At 40.4% G+C, this 20,957-nt stretch overlaps 2 protein-coding genes across 9 annotated transcripts; both read left to right on the forward strand.

The window, feature by feature from the left end:
• The first annotated feature begins 1,097 nt into the window (after positions 1-1,097).
• On the forward strand, positions 1,098-12,080 carry LOC115726000 (histone-lysine N-methyltransferase SUVR4). Of its 8 annotated transcripts, none has more exons than XM_030655693.2 (9): positions 1,098-1,267; positions 4,600-4,839; positions 5,085-5,523; positions 6,222-7,261; positions 8,055-8,320; positions 9,081-9,147; positions 9,282-9,332; positions 11,074-11,165; positions 11,570-12,080. In XM_030655693.2, exons 2-9 carry the CDS (start codon positions 4,657-4,659, stop codon positions 11,574-11,576), a joined length of 2,145 nt encoding a protein of 714 aa, XP_030511553.1. In that variant the 5' UTR covers positions 1,098-1,267; positions 4,600-4,656; the 3' UTR covers positions 11,577-12,080. The 8 variants fall into 8 exon arrangements, with proteins under 8 accessions (XP_030511553.1, XP_030511558.1, XP_030511555.1 ...); XM_030655698.2 differs by having other exon boundaries at positions 4,600-4,725; XM_030655695.2 differs by having other exon boundaries at positions 4,615-4,839.
• Positions 12,081-17,293: 5,213 nt separating this feature from the next.
• LOC115726003 lies at positions 17,294-19,097 on the forward strand. The gene is made up of 3 exons (XM_048278073.1): positions 17,294-18,064; positions 18,551-18,727; positions 18,897-19,097. The coding sequence occupies exons 1-3, from the start codon at positions 17,294-17,296 to the stop codon at positions 19,095-19,097; spliced, it is 1,149 nt and encodes a 382-aa protein (XP_048134030.1).
• Positions 19,098-20,957: the final 1,860 nt, after the last annotated feature.

Consider the following 20,957-nt stretch of genomic DNA (forward strand, 5'->3'; position numbering starts at 1 on the left):
GAGCGCGAAGCTGGGGAAGTTGAAGCCCTCGAAGATCGATTTGGCCACGAACGGTTCGATGGCAAAGTGCTCGCGGCTCGATGGATCGGATTTGCCTCGTCGAGGTTCCAATTTGCCGTCTCCATCTGGCAAGCCATGGATTTCGCGAAGTGCTTCACAGATTGCAGAGCGTAGCGAAGGACTCGAGCGAAATGGGTCGGGCTCAAAGACGAAAGGTTGACGCTGTCGAGCAGAGGCGAGGCCGCCCTCAACGGCCGCGAGGGCGGGCTCGCCCAGCCCTCGCCGGATCGGACGAAGGTTCGCCTCCTCCACGACGCGTCGGAAAAGAATGGCAACTAAACGGTGGTTTCTGATTTTTTTTGTGGTGAGAAGGTTCTGCCCATTTTGGTGAACATGAAGACCTGTAACCCGGTTCAGAACAAGATGAAAGAAGGTAGAAGACGATGAACAGTAAATTTAAAAAAAGAAAAAGAAAATTAAAAAAATAAATGATCAAAATATCTTTATTGAAGCTTTTTTTTTTTTTTTTCGAAGAAAAATGATACTTCATGTCTTTATTTAAAATAAGATCCATTTTGATTTTTTTTTTGAAAAAATAAAGGTAATTTAATTTTTCTTTTAAATTTTTCCAAAATTTAATTAGGTGATAGTTTTTTTGTCGGTAAGAATTAAATAATAGTTGGCCATTAAAATATTTCAATGGGTAAGTGCACAAGCTTTGCACGGATAAATCGCACAACGTCGACCGGCCCGGCGGGCGAGGCCCCACAGAATCCCCCTTCCCCTAAGAAAGCGGAAACTATGGTCATCAATATATCTTGGCCGCTCCAAGGGTACCACTCTCCTGCGCTCAGATCTATGGAAAATAACCTGCTCTCGGCACCTCGCCACGACAAGTGTCCAAACCAAACCGCCCCGCACATCCCACCTCGTGCACAGCGAATCAGAAAGCGCTGTCCCGTGTACTGGACCGCACCTGAAAATTATCGCCCAAACAAATACACGCGCTTTCCATGCGCCCTCTCCCCCCACTTCTCTCTCTCTCGTAGTTCGTCGAGTCTCTGCAGATTCTCTGCTACAAATTCCAAGCCCTCTCGTGCATGTCGAGCGGCGATCGCGGTAATGCTTGGCCGCGGTGGTCGCTGAATCCTCCTACGGTGGAATTTCGTCGCGGAGCAGAGATTTTTTGATCGGAGAAGCGCTCTTTGCATGGCGTGATCAGCACATTGTCTCTTTTTTCGGTCCTGAAAGCGCTGTCAACAGGTCAGTATGTGGAATGCGTGTTAATGCGGTCAGCTCTGCCCCTTTTTTTGCCCCTCCAGTCATGGTGCGTGGGTTTTGCTTGTGCTTATGTTTTTGCCGGTTGAGGTGATGTCGATTTTGTTCCTGCTTTTGATTTTTTGATTGCTGACAGTGAAAGCTAGTGTTTTTCTATGTTGTTGCTTTATTTTCCACAAAAAGTGTCAAGATGTGATGGGTGTATCGCCCGAAATCACGTGTATTGAGATTGTTGGTAATACGGCCTGAGTGAGTGTGATATTGGCGTACTTGGAAGTTGGTCGAAGCGAGCTGGTGTGATGACATGAGAGAACTTGATTCCTTTATAATGCTTGCTGGGTGAATGGAGTTGTTGAAAGGATGATGGTTCTGAAGGAAGAGCAGGAATCTTATCATGGGGATCTAGAAGCCAGCTTGTAGTTGGAGTTGCTTCATACTTTTGTACTTCTCTTGGCTGTATGAGCGGAGATTTGTATGAGAACCCGCAAAGGTTCCATTTATGTGCAATCAGTTCTCTTTAGGAGGATTCTATATATGGCATAGCAATGATAAGATGAAAAGAGCAGAACAAGTATTTGGGATAAATGTATTGATCATGACAAGTAAAAAATATTCAACATCTGTCTGTAAGGAAGAAGGCAACTCTCAACTAAATTTGAGTCAATTGTCGTCTCATCGTTAAGCTAGAAACTTTATACATACACTAAAAATCTGGTTTTTCCTGGCTACTTAGAAAGCTTAATGGTGGAGGTGAAATTTTGTGCAATTAAGTTTTGGGTCAAGAAAATCAGAGCATCATTTTAGTTAATCTAGTTCTAAATGATTACACAAGGCTTGGTATTGGCTAAGGCTCTGTGGTGTAAATCTGACGTAATCTCTGGCTATATTTTGGAATGTTTTGGAGACTTGTCTTTGTGGTTCCTTACATGGAAAGCAATTGCCTCAATACCATAGCTTCAGGTGACAAGACCTGGACTTTTCTTCCTCGAAATATAGGGAAACTTGGCAAATGAAATATGATCTATTTTCATCAACTTCTCTTTTGGAGGATTATAGGGTTGCTACATTCTCCATATTGAATAGATACAGAGTTGGAGGAGCTGAAATATTTGTGCTTGAAGAGTGAATTCTTCCCTTGTTTTCATTCTATGTTATTGCAATAGAAATGCTACATGAGGACTTCTTTTCAGATGGTTGGACAATGCTGATCAGTTCGCTGAGTACCTTCAGCATTTTGAGGTCTATCCTTTTTATGATTGGTTCTTGTTAGAAAGTCAAATCTAAAACCTTAAGCTAATAGGTGAAGGGTGACCGCTTGAATATACAAAACATTTAGGACACATTGTCAAGCAATTTGGGATAATACTTCAACACCACCTCTGATGTGTAGGTCAAATTACAAGCGGCATGTGAAATTTGACTACATACACTCACATGGAATTTTGACCACGCACATTCGCGAAAGGGACAACACTAGCTCTAATACCATGTCAGAAAATTTAACACAAAAGCTTAAGCTAATAGGTGGAGGGAGACCATATAACCATAAAAAGCATTTAGGACCCATTGTCAAGCAATGTGAGATATTACTTCGATAGTTCTTATCTGTTTCAAGAATGTTTACAGCTGTATTTTGTTGTTCAGTTAGTGAAGGGGATGCCATTTGATGGAATTGTGTGAAGATAATGCAAGAAATTAATGTTCAGCAGGTGGAATGGAAGTTTTTCTTTCCTGTGTTGCGAGCCATTTTATTACTTTCTTTACCTTATGATTGGACATCTTGTGGAAGCGTAACTACAAAACCAATATTTCTATGGTCTTTGGCCTAGCGATGATGGGAAAGACCACTTAGTTTTCTGGTTAGATCTAAAAGCAAAGTCGAATAGTTTATATCTTGAATGGAATGTGAAACATTTAAGGACTGAGGGAAAAATTTATCCTAGTAAAACCTTGAGCTGTCAAATGTGACATTAGCATGTTGAGGACTAATTCTGGTAATAGATAAGTGTAGTTCCCTTCCTAGTTCCTAAGTTTGTGTTCGACAGTGAAATTTTTTTAACTGATTCTTGTAGAAGTCAGTAGGAATCTAACTGTATGCCATAGAGGCTTCAACACTCTTAACATAAATGTAAGGCTCTTTGATGCTGAAAACTATGACAACAATGATCTCTGTGAGCGGAATTAATCTGTCAAACTAAGGCCTTTACATCCTCATTTCTTTGATGAAGTTCTTAGTGGGGGTTGTTCATGTAGAGTTAATGTTTTTGGTATATGGTCCTTCGATGCTTACTGGTTTAAGTCTAAAATAACCATGGAGAATTACTTGCCACTATTACTTTACTTAGGGGATTTGAAGAATAAGGAGACTCAGTTTATTATATGATAAGCAATTTTACCGGCAATTCATATATTTAAGTTTGTCTTGGTTTCCACTGTGACATTTTATGGGACCATTGCTAACTATTCTTAAAGCTTAAGCTTTTGGGTTGGATTTTCTAACTTTGGTATCAGAATCCAAGTTACCAACAAGTCTGGACTCAACAGTCACACGAGAGATATATGGGTTGTTGCTGCTCGGACCCGGGGCTTGATGTGTGAGAGGAAGATTGTTGGGGTTGTTTTACATCAATTATGGAAGGGATTGGTGCTTGGTTTATAAGTGTGAGGGAAAGCCTTATCCTTTGCGATGAGATAAGCCCAAGATCACCGGTTTATAAATGTGAGGGAAAGCCTCATCCTTTGGGATGAGATAAGCCCAAGACCACCGAGCACCAGTCCCATCCACAATCGATGTGGGACAATTCCAACAATCTCCAAGTGTTGGGTGGTTTTGATTCCCTCTCATCCCAAAAGTTAGCTCAAAGGACGAGGCTTTTCATCACACTTATAAACCAAGCATTAGCCCCTTTCACAACCGATGTGGGAAGCCCTAACAATCTCCTTCTCACACATCGGGTCAAGACTTGGGTCAGAGCGGCAACAACCCGTATCTCTCCCGTGTGTCTGTTGGGTCCAGATTTGTTGGTAATCCGGGCTCCGATATCATGTGAGATTTAATGGGATCACTACCAATTGTTCTAAAAGTTCAGCTTTTGGGTTGGACTTTTCGACAGCCATTATGTGTGATTACCGCTAATGTGAATCCCTTGTGTGTAATGTGTTTTATGATCTCGCTGGTACCTTTGTGGAGCCTTACCAATTGCAGTAACTTCTCTCTATGAAAGTTTTCATCGTTGATTATTGTTTTTCTCCTTTTAATCATCCAAGTAATGAATTGCTTATTAATTAACAGTTCTTTCCTTTCTGACTTTGATCTAATAGACATTCCAAATTCAGGTGACATTGTTGTAATCAAAAGTAGGTTTTTTGGATCAATTGATGGCTCCAGATGTTAAGGTGCGCCAGGCATTTGCAGCAACGAGGGCTTTGGGCATTCCTGATGAGGAGGTGAAGCCAATTTTGAAGAAGCTTTTAAGAGTTTACAACAAAAAATGGGAACTAATAGAAGGAGAGAATTTCCGGACACTCATAGATACATATTATGAGTCCAAGGAAGAGAAGGTCACCACATTTATTCTTTCGTCTAATATCAATTTTGTTTTAACATTATTGGCTGAGGACAGTCCTATTTGTTTTCATGAAGTATCCTAACAACTCAGAAACTTGGAAGTAACTGTAACTGCTTAGTTTTAGATGCATGATCATTTTGTTCCACTTCTTTTATCTCCTGCCTGACGCACACTTCTTCTTTATTATTGATTGTGTTCACTTTTGCTCATTAATATTTCTCTCTTATTTCCATACAGAATATAGGTGATGGAAATGGGAGTACTGCAGGGCAAGATGGTTGTGAAAGACCATCTAAGAGGCTGCACTTGGAAAAGCAGGAAAACCAAGTTTTTGTTGGTATGAAAAATATAGCTTCAGGAGATCATGAACTTTCAACTTCTTCCGACAGAATTGTGGAGTCACCGCAACGAAGTTTTAGAGATGGAACCAACCATAATTCCCGACTGCTTCACGTGCAACACAGTAACACAACAAAGCAGACAAGTTCTTGTCATTCTTTGATTAAAAGTGAAGTGATGGCTTCTAGGAAGCAGGCAATAGGGGATGTTGGACTAGGTCAGACTTCGATAGAAGGCCTGCCCGGTAAAATTCGTAAGAAAGAGCTTAGTAGGGCAAAAACATGTTCCGTCGCGACATTGCCTCCTATGATTGAGCCTACCCGACTAGGCCATTCAGGTATGTGTAGTTTGTTATATGCAATCTGCCGTTAGGTTAGGCCATTGGGCTACGGCATATTCTTTAGCGAGGAGGTCGATTATGCCTTTGATATGTATTTGGGTAAATGAAAGGTGAGAGCCACAGTTGTAGTTTATGGTCTTTTTGTGTTCATCTGTAATAACTTCTTTGATAGTGTGAACACTCTTACAGATATCCAAATTGTCAACTGAAGTCCGTGTCTTGTGATAGTTTTTTTTTTTTGGAGTGCGTACTGTGGGGAAATTTTGCTCTGCTTTTTGTAGAAGCGAAACAAGCTGTTCATTTATTACTGAGGAGTGTAATGGGTCTATTAGGCGTTTTTAGCAGGTATGAAGATAACGTTAATCGTTCTTTTCTGTTTGGGTGAAAATTGTAATTAAGTTGGTCTACATGCCGGGCGATCTCTGCTTCTTTTTTAGAGAAGCAAATTCAAATATTGAGTATGCTTAGGCGAACATGATTTTAACTAGATGCACACCTTGTGTTTTATCTGAGGGACACATTCCTCTCATTCTCCTGGGTAGAAAATTTGATATCTGGCAAGTTTATGATTCAGGGTAGCTTGATGTTCTGGAGGAAACAGTTCCAGTAGGCCTCCAGGTTATAGTATTCATTCTGCAAGAATTATGTACTTTTTTTTATTCTGATTTGTTTGGTTTGGCAATTGGCATACTTAGAGCAATATTCTCCATCGGATGGTACTCAGACCAGGTTTCTGAAGTCTGCTACATCTTCTCATGCTGATATGGAAGACAAGGATGACTGCCCATTAAGCAATGATCTTTCCAGTTGCAGGGGTCATATTAACATTGCTTCGTCGCCTCTGGGAGAAGTCAAATTATCATTGGACTGCAAACAGGCCCTTGCTCAAAGGAAATTTGAGAGGCCAAAATTGGGTGCTGTTTTGAAATTTGTGGAGGACAAATATTTGCAGTCCTTCGAAGTTGTGGGGTCTCAGTTTTCTGTTATTAAGTTGCTGAAAGATATCTGTGAAAGTTATCTAGATCTTGGGTGTAATCCCTTTGAAAGATCTGGCATGACTAAATCGTCTCCTGACATCATAGGAAGTGTCTCAAACTCCAATGGGATCGCAGGTCAAAACACAAAGGCTCTAAGCTATTCTAGAAAGGACTCAGAAATTTCAAACTCAATTGCTAGTACAAGTTCAAGTGGTCCCGTCAATGCTCGACGCCGTCATTGCAGTTCAGTCAGAAAAAGCCGTTACAGTGACCTCACTGACATAACAAAAGGTGCTGAAAAAGTGAAAATTTCTCTGGCAGATGATCTTGGTAATGAGCAACTTCCTGCCTTTAATTACATACCACATAACATAATTTACCAAAGTGCTCATGTGCAAATTTCACTGGCTCGGATTGCGGATGACGACTGCTGTTCAAGTTGTATAGGTGACTGTCTCTCCTCAAAACTGCCATGTGCGTGTGCCCGTGAAACTGGTGGGGAGTTTGCCTACACACCAGTAGGTCAGCTCAAGGAAGAGTTTCTAGAATCTTGTAAATCGACGAAAGTGAGTCCCCAAGCGAAGGATTTTGTTTACTGTCAAGACTGCCCAATAGAGAGGTCTAGGAATGAGTCAAGACCTGAAAAATGCAAGGGCCATCTGATTCGCAAGTTCATTAAAGAATGCTGGAGAAAATGTGGATGTGGTATGCACTGTGGAAATAGAGTAGTACAGAGAGGAATAACGTGTAAGTTGCAAGTAAGTATCTTCTTTAAATCATTTGGTGCGAGCATCATTTTAGTTGCAAATTGATCTGAACTGATTGCGAGAGCATACATAATTGATTTTTATTAATCATGTTTAAATTTTTGTGAGCTCTATTTTTATTTGTGTAGGGTTTTACACACACACACACAAATATATGTTGGCTAGCTTTGCCGTATTAAGATGCATACATATCCCTTGTTGCCCATATTAGTCATGCATCAGGGTAGAAAAGTCTCATTTTGTGGTTTTGCGTCTTAACTGTGGTAAAAGAACATAGAATTATGTTAACATATCTCATTTCTCCGTACATGAATTATAATTGTAGAAAAAAGAACCACACAACCGCAATAAAGTATTGTGCGGTTCATGGTAAATGCGCCTGCATGGTAAAGAACACAAAATTATGGTTGAGCTGGGGTAAAATGTTAGTCAGTTGGCTATCTGTAGATACGAGAGATATCCGCAGTTGACTTTTTTATCCAATGTTCATGGTTCGGGGGATTGAAACAGTTTGTAAATTGTACAAGTTGACATCTTTCATTTGAAGAATTTCCACCAACATTCATCAAATGCATTAAAGTACTTAAAGATCTGAATTGCTCAATGCTCATGACATGTTTTGGTGTACAGTCATAATATTGAAGTACATATCTTATAATGACTGTACTTTTCGAGAATGCTCGACTCATCTAAGCCTATTGCTCTCTCCCTTCTCATGATAATCTAGTTTGCAGATTTAAATTATGTTGCTTCTTTTATCAAGATGCTTTTCCTCTTTCCTCAGGTTTTCTTGACTGAAGAAGGAAAAGGCTGGGGTGTCAGAACACTGGAGGAATTACCTAAGGGAACCTTCGTTTGTGAATATGTGGGGGAAATAGTGACAAATACAGAGCTATATGATCGTAATATGCAAAAAAATGGCCGTGAGAGACATACATACCCGGTCATGCTTGATGCGGACTGGGGATCAGAAGGGCACTTGCTGGATGAAGAGGCTCTGTGTTTAGATGCGACGTATCATGGCAATGTTGCCAGGTTCGTTAATCACAGGTATATCTTTGATGATTGTCTTTGATTAGGCCTTTGCACCATGGAGCCAATTTGTTAATTTAATTCCTAGGCTTTCTTCCTTGTTAGATATTGTTTCTTCTTGTTCTCTTTCTGTTCCACTGGGTAATCAATATGCTGCCTTTGGAAAGAGGGAGTTACATTACTCCGCTTAAGAAGACATTCACCCTTGGTCACTGGAGTGGCAGAATAGGACTGAGTACTTCTTGTGCTTTGGAGAAGTTGGAGTTGCCTAAGAGCGGTTTGGAAGCACCTTTTGCAGCAGACTCTGTTTGAACTTTTGGGCGTGGAAGAATGTTTAGATCCATAATGACAAATTTACTCTTGTTGTCATTGTAAAATATGATCACATTTACTGGTAAAGCAAGGACTAAACGGCACCCTTACTGATTTTCTGTAGAAAAAAATCATTGCCAATTATATTTCTATTTGACATTGGTACTTTGTGCCTTCATACAAACATTATGATGTTATTCTCCATTAGCATGCCTTTACTTTTATAAATCCACAGATCTGACTGTTATTGCTTATTTCTCTTTAGCATGTGCCTTCTTTTATATCTCTTGTCTCAGACAATTTTGTCACTTGGGCTTTGAGTACCCATAGGATATATCTTTTTCTGACTTTTAAGCTGAAGATTAGAGTAAGCTCTGCAAAATATATTTATGGCATATGTTGCTTAATCCTACTTTATGCGTCATCCTTTTGTGACATCATACTTGTTTACTCCATGTTTTTGCAGATGTTTTGATGCAAACTTGATTGATATTCCGGTTGAAGTAGAGACACCTGATCGACACTATTATCATGTATGAGAATCACTGGTTTGACTTTGTATAGGTTATTGCGGCAGCAGGATTTCTGGTCTAATGTTGTGGGATATTTATTGCATCCTTTAGAAGGAAGAGGCTCAGAGTTGTTGATAAGACTTTCTTTTTTGCAGCTTGCGTTTTTCACTACTCGAAAAGTTGGTGCTTTTGAAGAGTTAAATTGGGTAAGGATTTTTAACGTACTATCTATAGAGTAGTTCCATATGAGAAAAACAAAATCTTTTTGTGCATGGCCATCTTAGATATCTCCTGCAGTCCTAATCTTTTAGTGAGCTAATTATAGGTGAAGGGGCTACCAATCTTGCAAGTAGAATCTCCCAATCCCTAGATTGCATAAACATGACACTATATTCTGATTTCAGTTGGATCAAGCATGGAGTCATCAAGGGCTATTGCCCTCCTATGAATTTGGATAAAGGGGACTTAGTTAGCATACCATTTAAGGTTGACTGCTTCCAGGGTGGGTAGGCTCCAGATCCGGAACCCGGAACCTATCCTTTCGGTGCCAGTTCTCAGTTTTTGGAACAAGAACCAACCTGTTGACCCTGGAAGCAACTGGGGTTTTTTCCTTTCTTGTATTTTAACATCTATACAATATGTATGTGTCAAACATGAATAAAATTCTTTCTGCTTAAGGATAATGTGTTAAACATATTCAACTTCAGCAAATTTTGTCCGTCTTAAGAAAAGAGTAAAAGAACTCACTTAACGTTAGTGGTAACCCGGTTCAAAACCAGTTTGGTTCCAGATTTCACCTTAGAACTGGCCTTGCAGTTCCAGCTTCTTGGGTAGAACTGGCCGGTTTAGGGTATAAAATCGGGAACCGAACTGGTCAAGGCTGGTATCCAAATTTTTGGAACCGGAAACCGAACTGCTCCTGTTGTGAACCGGCCTTGAACCGGCCCGGTTGCTTACCCTTAATGCTATTGTGTTTCTGATTTCCGAATCCATTCCCATTTCTATGAGTGCTTTTTTTTTTTTGCGGGAATTGGAATTTCAGTCGAATGGCCATGCATGTATTAGAAAGAATGATTGTTCTGTTTAATTGTCAGTATATTCATCATCCCTTTGTCCATTTTTTTCCAGCTGCATTTCATTTGCTATAAAAAATGTGACAGAACAATGTTAGTGTATCTATATTTAGTTGAATTTTCTTGCTAAATGGAGTACAGATACATTGGTGCCAATTAATTAGAAAATATGGGAAGTTCAATAATGTGGTTTGTATTGTTTAGGAGTTAAATGATAGCTTGTCACAATTTTACTACGCCTATTGCACATGACATTTTAAACATGCGTGGCATTACACTCTTGCCCGTAATTGTCCCCATGGATGTTACAAGAAAAGCCACCATGCCATACCTTTAGGTACTGAAACTTTTTGATCAAAATTTACTTATGCGATCATATTGTACTGAAATGTTTCTTTCGAATGATTGGCTGATGAGATCACACTGTTTTCGTGTTAATTCTGGTAAAAAAGCTAGAAGATTATATTAGATTTTGTCTGATAAATTTGCCGCTGCTCTCTCTCTCTCCCCCCTAGTTTCGACTTTTATTTGATCATCTGTCACTTTGAGTGAGCTCTTTGGACATTGTTGGTCCTCCCTGGCTGATGAAAAGCACTTTTCACCTTATAGACGTATGAATGATTAATGGTTTCCATTCTAATGCTGATCTTTTTAATTGGTGCTCACTATGGCCTCGGCACATTGCTTCTGTTATATGATTTATTTCCCTATCACCGGGAAGCTATGGTTTGAGATAAACTTACAGAATCATGCAAAAACCAGGCTCTTTCTCTTTCTCTTTTCACTTACCATTTTTCACCAATTTTTGCTTCGACCAGAATTAAAGTGTGTTCCTGTAACTATGGCTATGCTATACATTAATAAATGATCGCAGGATTATGGTATCGATTTCGATGATCTTCATCATCCTGTGAAGGCCTTCAAATGCTGTTGCAAAAGTTCTCATTGCCGAGATATGAAAAGAAGGTGGTTTGACTTCTATTTCCTTACGAGCAAAACATGTGTTTGATTTGCCGCGTTCTTTTTCCTTGGTGTCAAAGAGCTAAATTCTTTTGAGGGCTACAAATAACATATAAGAATCTTTTTCCAGTCTACTTTCCAGCTCTTACTTGCGGCTCAGAATATCATTTATTATATGCATAATCATAGACAAACCCATCTCTTGAATCCCCTAAACGAGATTCTAATCTTATGAAAATAGCCTTTGCCCCTATAAAGCAGAATTTTCTCCTCCACCTTATACTATAAGCTTAGTTAATTTTGCTAACTCATATACCCAAATTTGGGCCTTAAGCCAGAACAAGAGGGCAATTGGACTTTCATTTAAGCTGTCTGTGTACCATCTAACTGTGAGCTCTTCTCTGGCACAGGAAGTAGATCAAGAGTTGCGGCCCTCCCCTGACAACCAGTTGCTGCCCTAGCTGTACAGAATGCCATCAGGATAGGTTTCTAGCTGCAATATAAGCAGGGCTGGCTGGGGTTCTTTACCGAAGGCAAATGACCATGTCTTAGCTTGGACAATATTTTTCGCTGATTAAGAATTAGGCAGATGTTTGATGCCGTGGAGACTTTGCATTCTGCTGTGGGAGGATTGGGTATACTTCGTCAGCTCGAATTAGCTAGCAAAGTGCAGAAATGCCCGCACTAAGGGTATGGCAAGCGATTAGCTAACTCGTGACCTCGACTGGGGGACTTATTTGTTAGGTGATTCCAGGGTTTTGGATGCATATTGTTCTAAATCTAGGACATCAGTCGTTCTCTGTCCTGGCTCGTACATAGTCAAACATGGGCTCTGCGCTTTGGCATGGTTAAAGGTTCGTCTTTCCTTTACGGTTTCTACAAAAAAGTTTTCCGATCGTGGGAGGTGGCTTCGTTTAGTTGTGTATGGCCGTAATTTCCGATAGATTTATTTAAAGTCCCACCATTGAGATTCTATTACTTTGTAGATGATGGTAGAAGGTATTTCAACAATTACTCTTCTTGCACCTTGATGCAGCAAATATTATCTATTGACAAAATTTACTAAGCCCTTTTTCACTCAATACTTAATTGAATTTTTGATTTAATTGGATCTTTTAAGTTGTTAACTAGGATTATCAGACGTTAGTGCCGGTTTGTAAAGCTGGATATTAAGAATTGAAAATTCTAAAACTTAATTGTTAGGGCCGAAAAAGAAGATAAATTGATGTTTGATAGTAGTCCAAAACTGACTACTAAACAGTGTTACTCTTCCAGATATGCTGTACTGAATATTATTGATATGTTTTAGGCTTTTAGTAATATAATTGTATGCAATGTTTTATTTCCCAGGTAGATATGCCTATTCTTCTGGACTAACTAAATGAAAAGGAAAATTGTCTCAAATAATTAAACCTATTAAACTGTATCCTAAAATTTTTGTTAGGGAGCCCAAAGTAGAAGCTCGAAACCTTTCGTCTAGCAAAATCACTAGGAAGGAGCTCAAACTTGAGCCTATCAATATATTCAATTGGACCAATTTTTATTAAAAAATTAAGTCGCTGAGTTATGGACGAATTAGATATATTAATTGCTCTATACCATATCAGCTTTTTGATATGGGATTTTCCTATAACAATTTCCCCCTCACGTTTGATTCTTTTTTCTTTTTGCATCAAGATATCTTTCTCATTGTAAGTTTAGTGTTAAGTCTGCTTCCATCTCTCTTAATTTATGTATCCTTTTGCATCAAGATATCTTTATTCGGATCGAACTATGAAATCTGCCACTAGGCTTGCATTGTTACGCCGGAATGCCCACTGCCTAGAAACTTAATCGAACTATCAACTCTGATACCAATTTGTTAGGGAGCTCGCAAGAGAAAACCGATACCTTTTGCTTGGAGAGATCACTAAGAGGGAGCCTAAATTCGATTATGTTTACATATTCAATTGAATCTATATTTATTTAAAAACTTAAGCCAATGAGTTATGGACCAATTAGGATATATTAACTGCCGTACACCGCACAAATTATCCGATATGGGATTTCCCTAACAACTCATGCGTGCATCAAAATAATTTTTAATTTTGCCAATTAAGCCCTAAACCTTTTCACGTTTTGCCAAATGAGTCCGTCGGGCCAATTTTATTTGGAAGTCGCTGAAGTGAATGCCGACCATCTAACAACTCATTCGTTTTCTTTTTTCCTTTTGCACTTTTGCCCTTCGTCGGCCTCGGCCTTAGGCGAAGGCTACTCTCGGTTAAGTTGGAAAGGGCAGCCCACGATCTAGCAAAGGGCTGCCCTTGGCTACCCAAGCGAGGGTAGGCGAGGGCTCACCTAAGGCCGACGACCTTCACCGGCAATCGACGAGGCCTTGCGATAGTTGGAGGGATAAAGAAAAAAGAAACCAGAAAAAGAAAAAAAGTAGAGAAGGAAAATAGAAAAAAAAAAAGTAAAAGATGAAAAAATTGAAAAATACTAAAATACAATATAAAAATTATCTACGTTAGTATCGGTCATGTCACATGGAATGATGTCTATGTCGGCGATTTTTGGGCAAGTTTTTTTTTTGGAAAAAATTTAAGCGATGGACTCAATTAGCAAAATGTGAAAAAATTAGGACTTAATTGGCAAAATTAAAAAATTTATGACTGAATTGATAATAGTGTAATAGGTTTACGACTCTTTGGACAATTTATCCCTAAATGAACCTTCCTTGCCTAGCGAATTAAGAGGTTCTTAGGACTTAATCTAATAGTTTAAGTTGAAATCAATTATATCATTATGATTATTTGCCAAATAATGGGCGGATGCCAATTGCAACTACGCACAAGTTTCTAAGGCCCCTAGTGTGTTTGGTTTATTGCCAAATGTCTTTGCGGCTTCAAAGCTCCTTGGCAATTGCAAACGGCGTTTGGCAAAACTTTTGAGGAGCTTTGGAGAGATGCAATTGCATATTCAAAACTCTCTAAAGGATTTTAGTTGGGAACTTTGGAATGTTGCATTTTCCAGAATGCGGATACATTTTTTTCTTCCAACTTTGCCCTCGCTTAGCTTTCATTATTCTAGAAATGTCCTTACCTAATGCGACTTACCGGCAAGGATTTAGGCCACTAAAGGGCGACCGGTGAGCATCCAGCAAGTTTGAATATGGTCGTCGACGAGCCGATTCTGACTCCAAGCGACTATTGCTTGGGGTTGCATTAGATTTGGCTCGCCGACAGACAAATTTTGCATCACTGGAGTATTGTTGGAGGCTCGCATTAGGGTCGCGCTAGGTTTGAGTTTGAGCGTACGCTAGTACATGAGAATGCTAGAAGCAAAATAGTATAGCCTGTTTTTTAGTTCTTGGGCTTTAGGCAAAATGCTAGCCTTTGGGAAGCTTAAAGGTCAAGGCAGGTTTCAACATTTTCAAAAAAGCTCTCGATTAATGAAATTTGCCAGTTTCCCTTTTTGTCCTCAAAAACTTAGTTGAAAGTCCAATTTTGCCCTTTCAAAACACAAAACCCTACTTCCCATGTCGTTACATGCCTCCGCTCCTGCTTCCCGCTCTCTCCCTCACGACGACTGCTCCTCGCTCTCTCCTTCGCTCGCTCGACTGAGCTCCTCGCTCCACTGGTCCGTTCCTTTCCTCGCTCGACTGCTCGTTCTCTGCAGGTTCAATCTCTCCTTTCTCTCTCTCTCTCTCTCTCTGAAGTTTACCCAGTCTTGCCATTGGGTTGGTTCCTACTTCGTCTCTTGCTCGTTCAAGGAAAATATTGAGAGGAATAAAGGTGTTAGTTTTTCTTTCGCCGCTGGGACTTAAGAACAGATTTGATACCCCTTTATAGGGGCGACTGAACAAGATACCCACAAGGATCGGGATATGCTAGTATGGGATTGGGAGGGAATGTAATCAAACTTTAGCTTTTCAGGCAAAATCAACCGACTGTGTCCAGTTTTGTCTTGTGACAGCCAAATTCACTTTGTGATTATTTGTGATAGCTCTGAAAATTCGAATGATGGAGTAATACAGTTATTGCTTTGGCGCAAGTTGTCCTAAGCTGTTACCCGTATAATGTTTTCTGCCTGCATCTTTGCTGCGTGAAGCAGTGAAACCTGTTTGCGGATCATGTCTAGCAGTGTGCGTAAAAAACTTGACCAATGGAAATGAAACGAAGACGCAGAAATTCATGCGAATAACCTATTAGAAAGATTGTTTAGGGTCCATTTCTTTGAAAGAAAAATTATTTTCAGAAAACCATTTTTGATTTTCCTATGTTAGGATGACAGAAAACTAAACGAAAAACGTTTTTCATGGATTGTAAATAACAAGTTATAGTGGGGGAAACGACTTCTCCGTATAGCAAGAAGCAAATTACTTATCCTAAATCACCAAACAAATAAAGACTAACCATTTTTCTTGAAAATGATTTTCGTGGAAAATATTTTCTTTTATCAAGAATTTTTCAATATACATTGTAACCAATATTAGGTTTCTATTAATGATGGGTGTGGTGTCAGGATGGTGCTCTAATTTATTTATGCCTATACATAATATATTCTCGCTATGTTTTGTCTTTTAATCTAGGTTTTTACACGCGCATTGACTTGTATAGTTCAACGAGATAATGTAGTAATCTCGGACCGATAATATGATCAATTAATCTGTGTTCATACACATATTTTTACAAGAACCATCGCTACCAGCGGGTAGCACAGGTGATGAAGTTTGAAATTCCAACTTGGAAGTTCGTTTATAATGTTCTTGTTTTCAACTGGCTTCCCTGCACGGGTTAAATCAGCAATGCGTATCCGAAGAACACTCGGAGTCGCGATAGGAGATTGGAACCTACCAACTTACTAATGAATAGTTGAAAGATAGTTGCAAATTATATTTCTAAAGTAATGATAAATTTGACGTGTTAAAATATATGTCTACAAGCTACTGCTGGTAATAATTTAATACGCCGCACCTATGATACTAGCGTTCCTACCTCTCGATCCTTTTATTAGCAAGGCCGCATGCCTATCGGCAAGAAATTATTACTTTACTTTAAGCTAATAATCAACTTCTTTTCCTGTGAAGTCTCCACTTGATATGAGTTTACCAACTCTTATTTAGTTTCTTGATTACCAACATAGGGTAACTTATGAGCCCTTCAACTTCATCGCGAGCTAATAATCAACTCTTCGCACGTTATGTTTGAATCTTCTTGAAATGACCAAGTTTAATGAGAGGTTGCATGTTACCCCTTTTTGTCCGTGTTGCCTGGAATTTTAGAGTACCAACTATTATTTGACCAGGCAAAAAGTAAAAAAGCGAAAGTCAATGCTGACCTATTCCAAGGACCAACAAACGGATTTGGGCATCAATTTGCCAATTTTCACTTGCAAAGCTTTAAGTAACCAAATATTTAGAGGGAAAAGTACTGTCGGGGACGGTATAATTTCAACCGTAGATCCACATACCATCACTGCGTGACTTACATAAAGTACTCATTGATCGAGAAATCGTGTCGTCGGAAATAATTGACAATCTTGTGAGATTGTCGGACTAGCAACTTTTTTTATGGGGAGGGAATGGAATTTTGTGACGAGGGTGGGCAATGAGACAGCACCATTCCACCCAGCTGTCACATTATTTATAGGTGTGGAGACGCTTGGTGGATCGTTTAGATTAAGATTGCAACCTTGCTCTTGACCCCAGCCCTCTCTCTACCATCTCTCTCTCTCTCTCTCTCTCTCTCTCTCTCTCTCTCTCTCTCTCGCAAATGGATATCCTTCAACATCCCATTCATAGTCACGCCTAATCTCCTCGTATGCGAGGTGTGCAGATCGAGAATCCATGGTTCCACTTCTATCTACCTTTGTGAACGATGCAAAGTTTACCTTCACCGGTCGTGCGCCACCGAAATACCTTCTCAGATACAGTGCCACCCCCTCCACCCAGACCATCCCCTCACCATCGGGACCGGCGAGATCGAACGCTACAGGGAGACTGGCAAGTCGGACGTAGACGAGGATGAATTGGAGCACTGTGGATATTTCTCCCGCTCTATAACAGATTTGTGCTGTCCTGCTTGTGAGAGGAGTCTCGATGAATGCGGATTCTACTGCAGTTCGTGCCCGTTCGGTCTGAACTCGGGCGTGCGATGGTGGATCTTCTGGCCGACGAGGAATCTGGTCCAGAGCAGGTGACGTTCGAACACTTTGCACATCCATGCACCTTGGCCTCGCTTAATGTCAAGCCTGAATACAACATGGAATGCGAGGCGTGCGGTGCGCAGCTGTCAGGGGAGGTGTATGGATGCCGTCGCTGTGTTTTCTTTCTGCACAAGAAGTGTGCAGAGTCGCCCCAGGAGATACGGGGTCACCCTTTCCTCTCCCGCCACCCTCTGGCTCCTGTCTTCCATCGAAAAGATCAGAAGAAGCTCGTATGCCGGGCATGTCGCCGTCTGGTGTTTAAAGCCTACCGCTGCAAAGACTGCGATTTCAGTCTCTGCCATGGCTGCACGAATGCAACTCTGCCTCTTCGCCATCCGAGAGAGGAGACACAAGACAGTCGCCCTCCAACCAATCACTTCTTCTTCCACCAACATCGGCTGGCATTCTACTGCACGGAGAAGGAGATGCCATTCTTTTGCAATGCCTGTAATCAGCACTTGTCGGGCGAGTTCTGTGGCTGCCCGGACTGCTCTTTCTTCGTCCACGAGTCGTGTGTCAAATCGCTGTCCAGAGAAATGAAACACAACCTCGATCCTGTTCCTGACCACCCTCTGACCCTCTCTCCATCTACTCCTGAGGCGCATAAACAATGCAGAAGCTGCCATGATTTCGTTCGCGGTGTTTTCACCTACAATTGCACTTCTATCTTCACATCCGTTGTGCTCTTCAAACTCTCGCATATCTTAAGCAGGGAGCAAGTAAGAGGATCACAAATCTAATGGGAAAATACGAGCTGACACTTGTTTATAGGCAGGCTTCCAGCTGCGGTACATGCGATTTTTGCGGGGAGTATTGCTGGGATCCAGCTTATGACTGTGAACAGCTTTTGCTTCACAAATCATGTGTGGAAGCGTTAGTGAAATTAGACCCATTTCTCGACCCCTTTCCCCATCCGCATCAACTCGTCCTTGTAAATGACCGGCACGGTTTCGGCGATTGCGCTGTCTGTGGGGAATCAATAAAAGTCAAAATCTGCTACAGCTGTGAAGAGCGTGATTTCTTTCATCTGCATTCTTTTTGTGTCCAAAAGCCAACTCTAAAGCATCCACTCCATGCTCATGAACTCACTTAATTTGAGAGGAAGCCCATTTCAACTCACGATGCAAAGCCTGCGGTAAGGCATGGCGGTTGACCTCTACTGTTGTGAGTTGTGCAATGTGCATGTTCACTATGATTGCTTTCAGATACCACAAACCATCAAAAGCCATCACATTGATGAGTTAACCCTCCACGAATCAATTGTTGAAGCTGAGCCTGGTGAGTACTACTGCGACATTTGCGAGCAAAGGGATCCGGAACTATGGGCTTACTATTGCAAAATATGCACGTTGATTGCTCATGTTGCTTGTGCACTATCTCCGGTAAGCTTACGTTGAAAACAAGTTTAGAAAAAATTCGGCATATGAAGCTTTCTGAGCACATGAAATATACATCATCTGCGTCATAGTAGTCAAAGCATATGCACACAAATTATAATCTCTCGTAACAGTCATCATTAGCCATCTTATGCTCTTTTCGTGTACAATATAGCTGAAGGAAATCGAGCCAATTTTTCAGGTGAAATTGAACATAGTGGAAGGAAACCCTGAACTTGAAAAGCTAGACGAAGAAATTGAACGCGTACAGAAAGAAGTGGAGAGAGAGAAAGAGAATCTGGAGAAACTGACGGCGAATCTGGTGGAACTGAAGGCAGGACGTGCTACAGTAGCCGAGCTGTGTTATCACGTTTAAGATTCAAAGGAATTACATCAAGCGATATGTCTGTAAACTGAGATAAGAAATTAAGATGAAGTGTAGGGCAAAGGCCAAAATTGAAATGGACCAACAAAAAAAAGAGAGTTACACAGGGAGCTTTAGTTTCAACAGTCTGTAATGTTGCCTAATTTCAGACCATGAGCACTTCATATTGCGGCAGAGCCAGCGGGGGGTCACAAGTCACCACCAAAAGGTTGTAACTTTTCCATAGTTATCCATGAAATTCACATGACAATGTAACCGTTGCTTCTCGACTGAAAATCAGGAAATCAAATGAAAGAGTGTACTCATAGTGCTACACTTTTGAATGAACAACAGAACGAGTTAATGGTCATCTGTCATTAATCATCGTGTGCAAGTTCAAATTGACATGATCCCTTTCACTATGGAGATCTCATTAAATCCCGTTACACGTGTAACATAAGTTAGGAACATTGATCCATGAGGATGTGATCATCAGTTGTCTTGGTTTCGCAGAATCGGTCGACTAGTAGCATGTCTGGCTTTCAGTTGCATGTTCGGGAGAGAGAGAGAGAGAGAGAGAGAGAGAGAGAGAGAGAGAGTTATGCTAGCTTGCTCTGTTCTAATGCCTGGAATGGCACATAAGCAGGATGTATGCATTGGCATTTTCACTACATGGCTTGCGATTCCTTGTAAAGATGAAGATGTTTACGCCAAAATTCTGTTCTGTTAGCAGTTCTCCCAACATTCTGCAGCTCCGATTGCCACTTCTGCTGCAGCAAATCAAAAGCTCCCGCGAAAGCAGTACTCTGTTTTTAATGCTGTTTCTTTCAACGAATTTGTCTGATCGTGGGCTCCTACATGTCTGAGCCCAGAGGTAGATCAGGTATTGATCCTAGAAGAAAACAGAGAGATTAGCGTGTGATGGTGAAGACCGGCTGACGTCTGGGGAGAAAACACTCATAAAAGAGCTTTCCGAGTTTTTGTAGTCCGTAGGCCAATTTTGACAGCATGGATGATTTTTACAACTTTTTTTTCAAATTTTCTGAATATTTTTAATATTATTCTTTTTCTTTTTTTTTTCTTTTTCCCTATTTCCCTTTGTCGGTCTCCGGCCACAGGCAAGGGCTACGACACCCTCGCCATATCTCAATAAGGGCTTCGGCACCAGCATCATCCGCTAGCCGGGCCCCGACGATCGATAGACAGAAATAGGAAGAAAAGAAAAAAGTAAACGAAAAGAAATGAAAAGGGGAAAAAACAGATAAGAAAATTTTAAAATAATGAAAATACTATCCACATCGACGATTTTCGGCCAAAATTGGCCGTAAGACTACATAGGAAAATCGTCAAAGATGTCCAGGACTAAATTGGTCCAATGAAAAAATTTACGACCGAATGGGACGCCACACAATAGGGCTAGGATTTTTTGAACAATTCTCCCAATCTTTCATCAAGTGTTAATTTTTTAAGAACATTAGTTACATGTCATTCAAAAGTTTGGTCATGAATTTCCGGATAAGTCACCTCATGAGATTGGAACACGCCAACATTTTGTAAAATTTATTAATGAACAGCTGAAAAATGGTTACTAACTTATGTAAGCTATTTACTAATCTTGGTTCCGACCAAAAAAAAAAAAAAAAAAATTTACTAATCTTGGTGGACATAATGGTACTCTCAATTTTCGTGTTGAAGATAAGTTTGGATTTGATTGGAAATGAAAATGATGTTTCCGGTATATAAATCCACATAACGTAATGAACTATACCAACGACAAATTCAAAAGGAGGGCAAATGAGGATGGGTTAGGGTTAGAAAGGCGACTCCTAATGACGATTAAGGTAGACATCAAGTCCCAAAAGAGAAAAAAGT

Source organism: Rhodamnia argentea, chromosome 1 (assembly GCF_020921035.1).
Source record: "Rhodamnia argentea isolate NSW1041297 chromosome 1, ASM2092103v1, whole genome shotgun sequence".
Classification (NCBI taxonomy): Eukaryota; Viridiplantae; Streptophyta; class Magnoliopsida; order Myrtales; family Myrtaceae; genus Rhodamnia; species Rhodamnia argentea.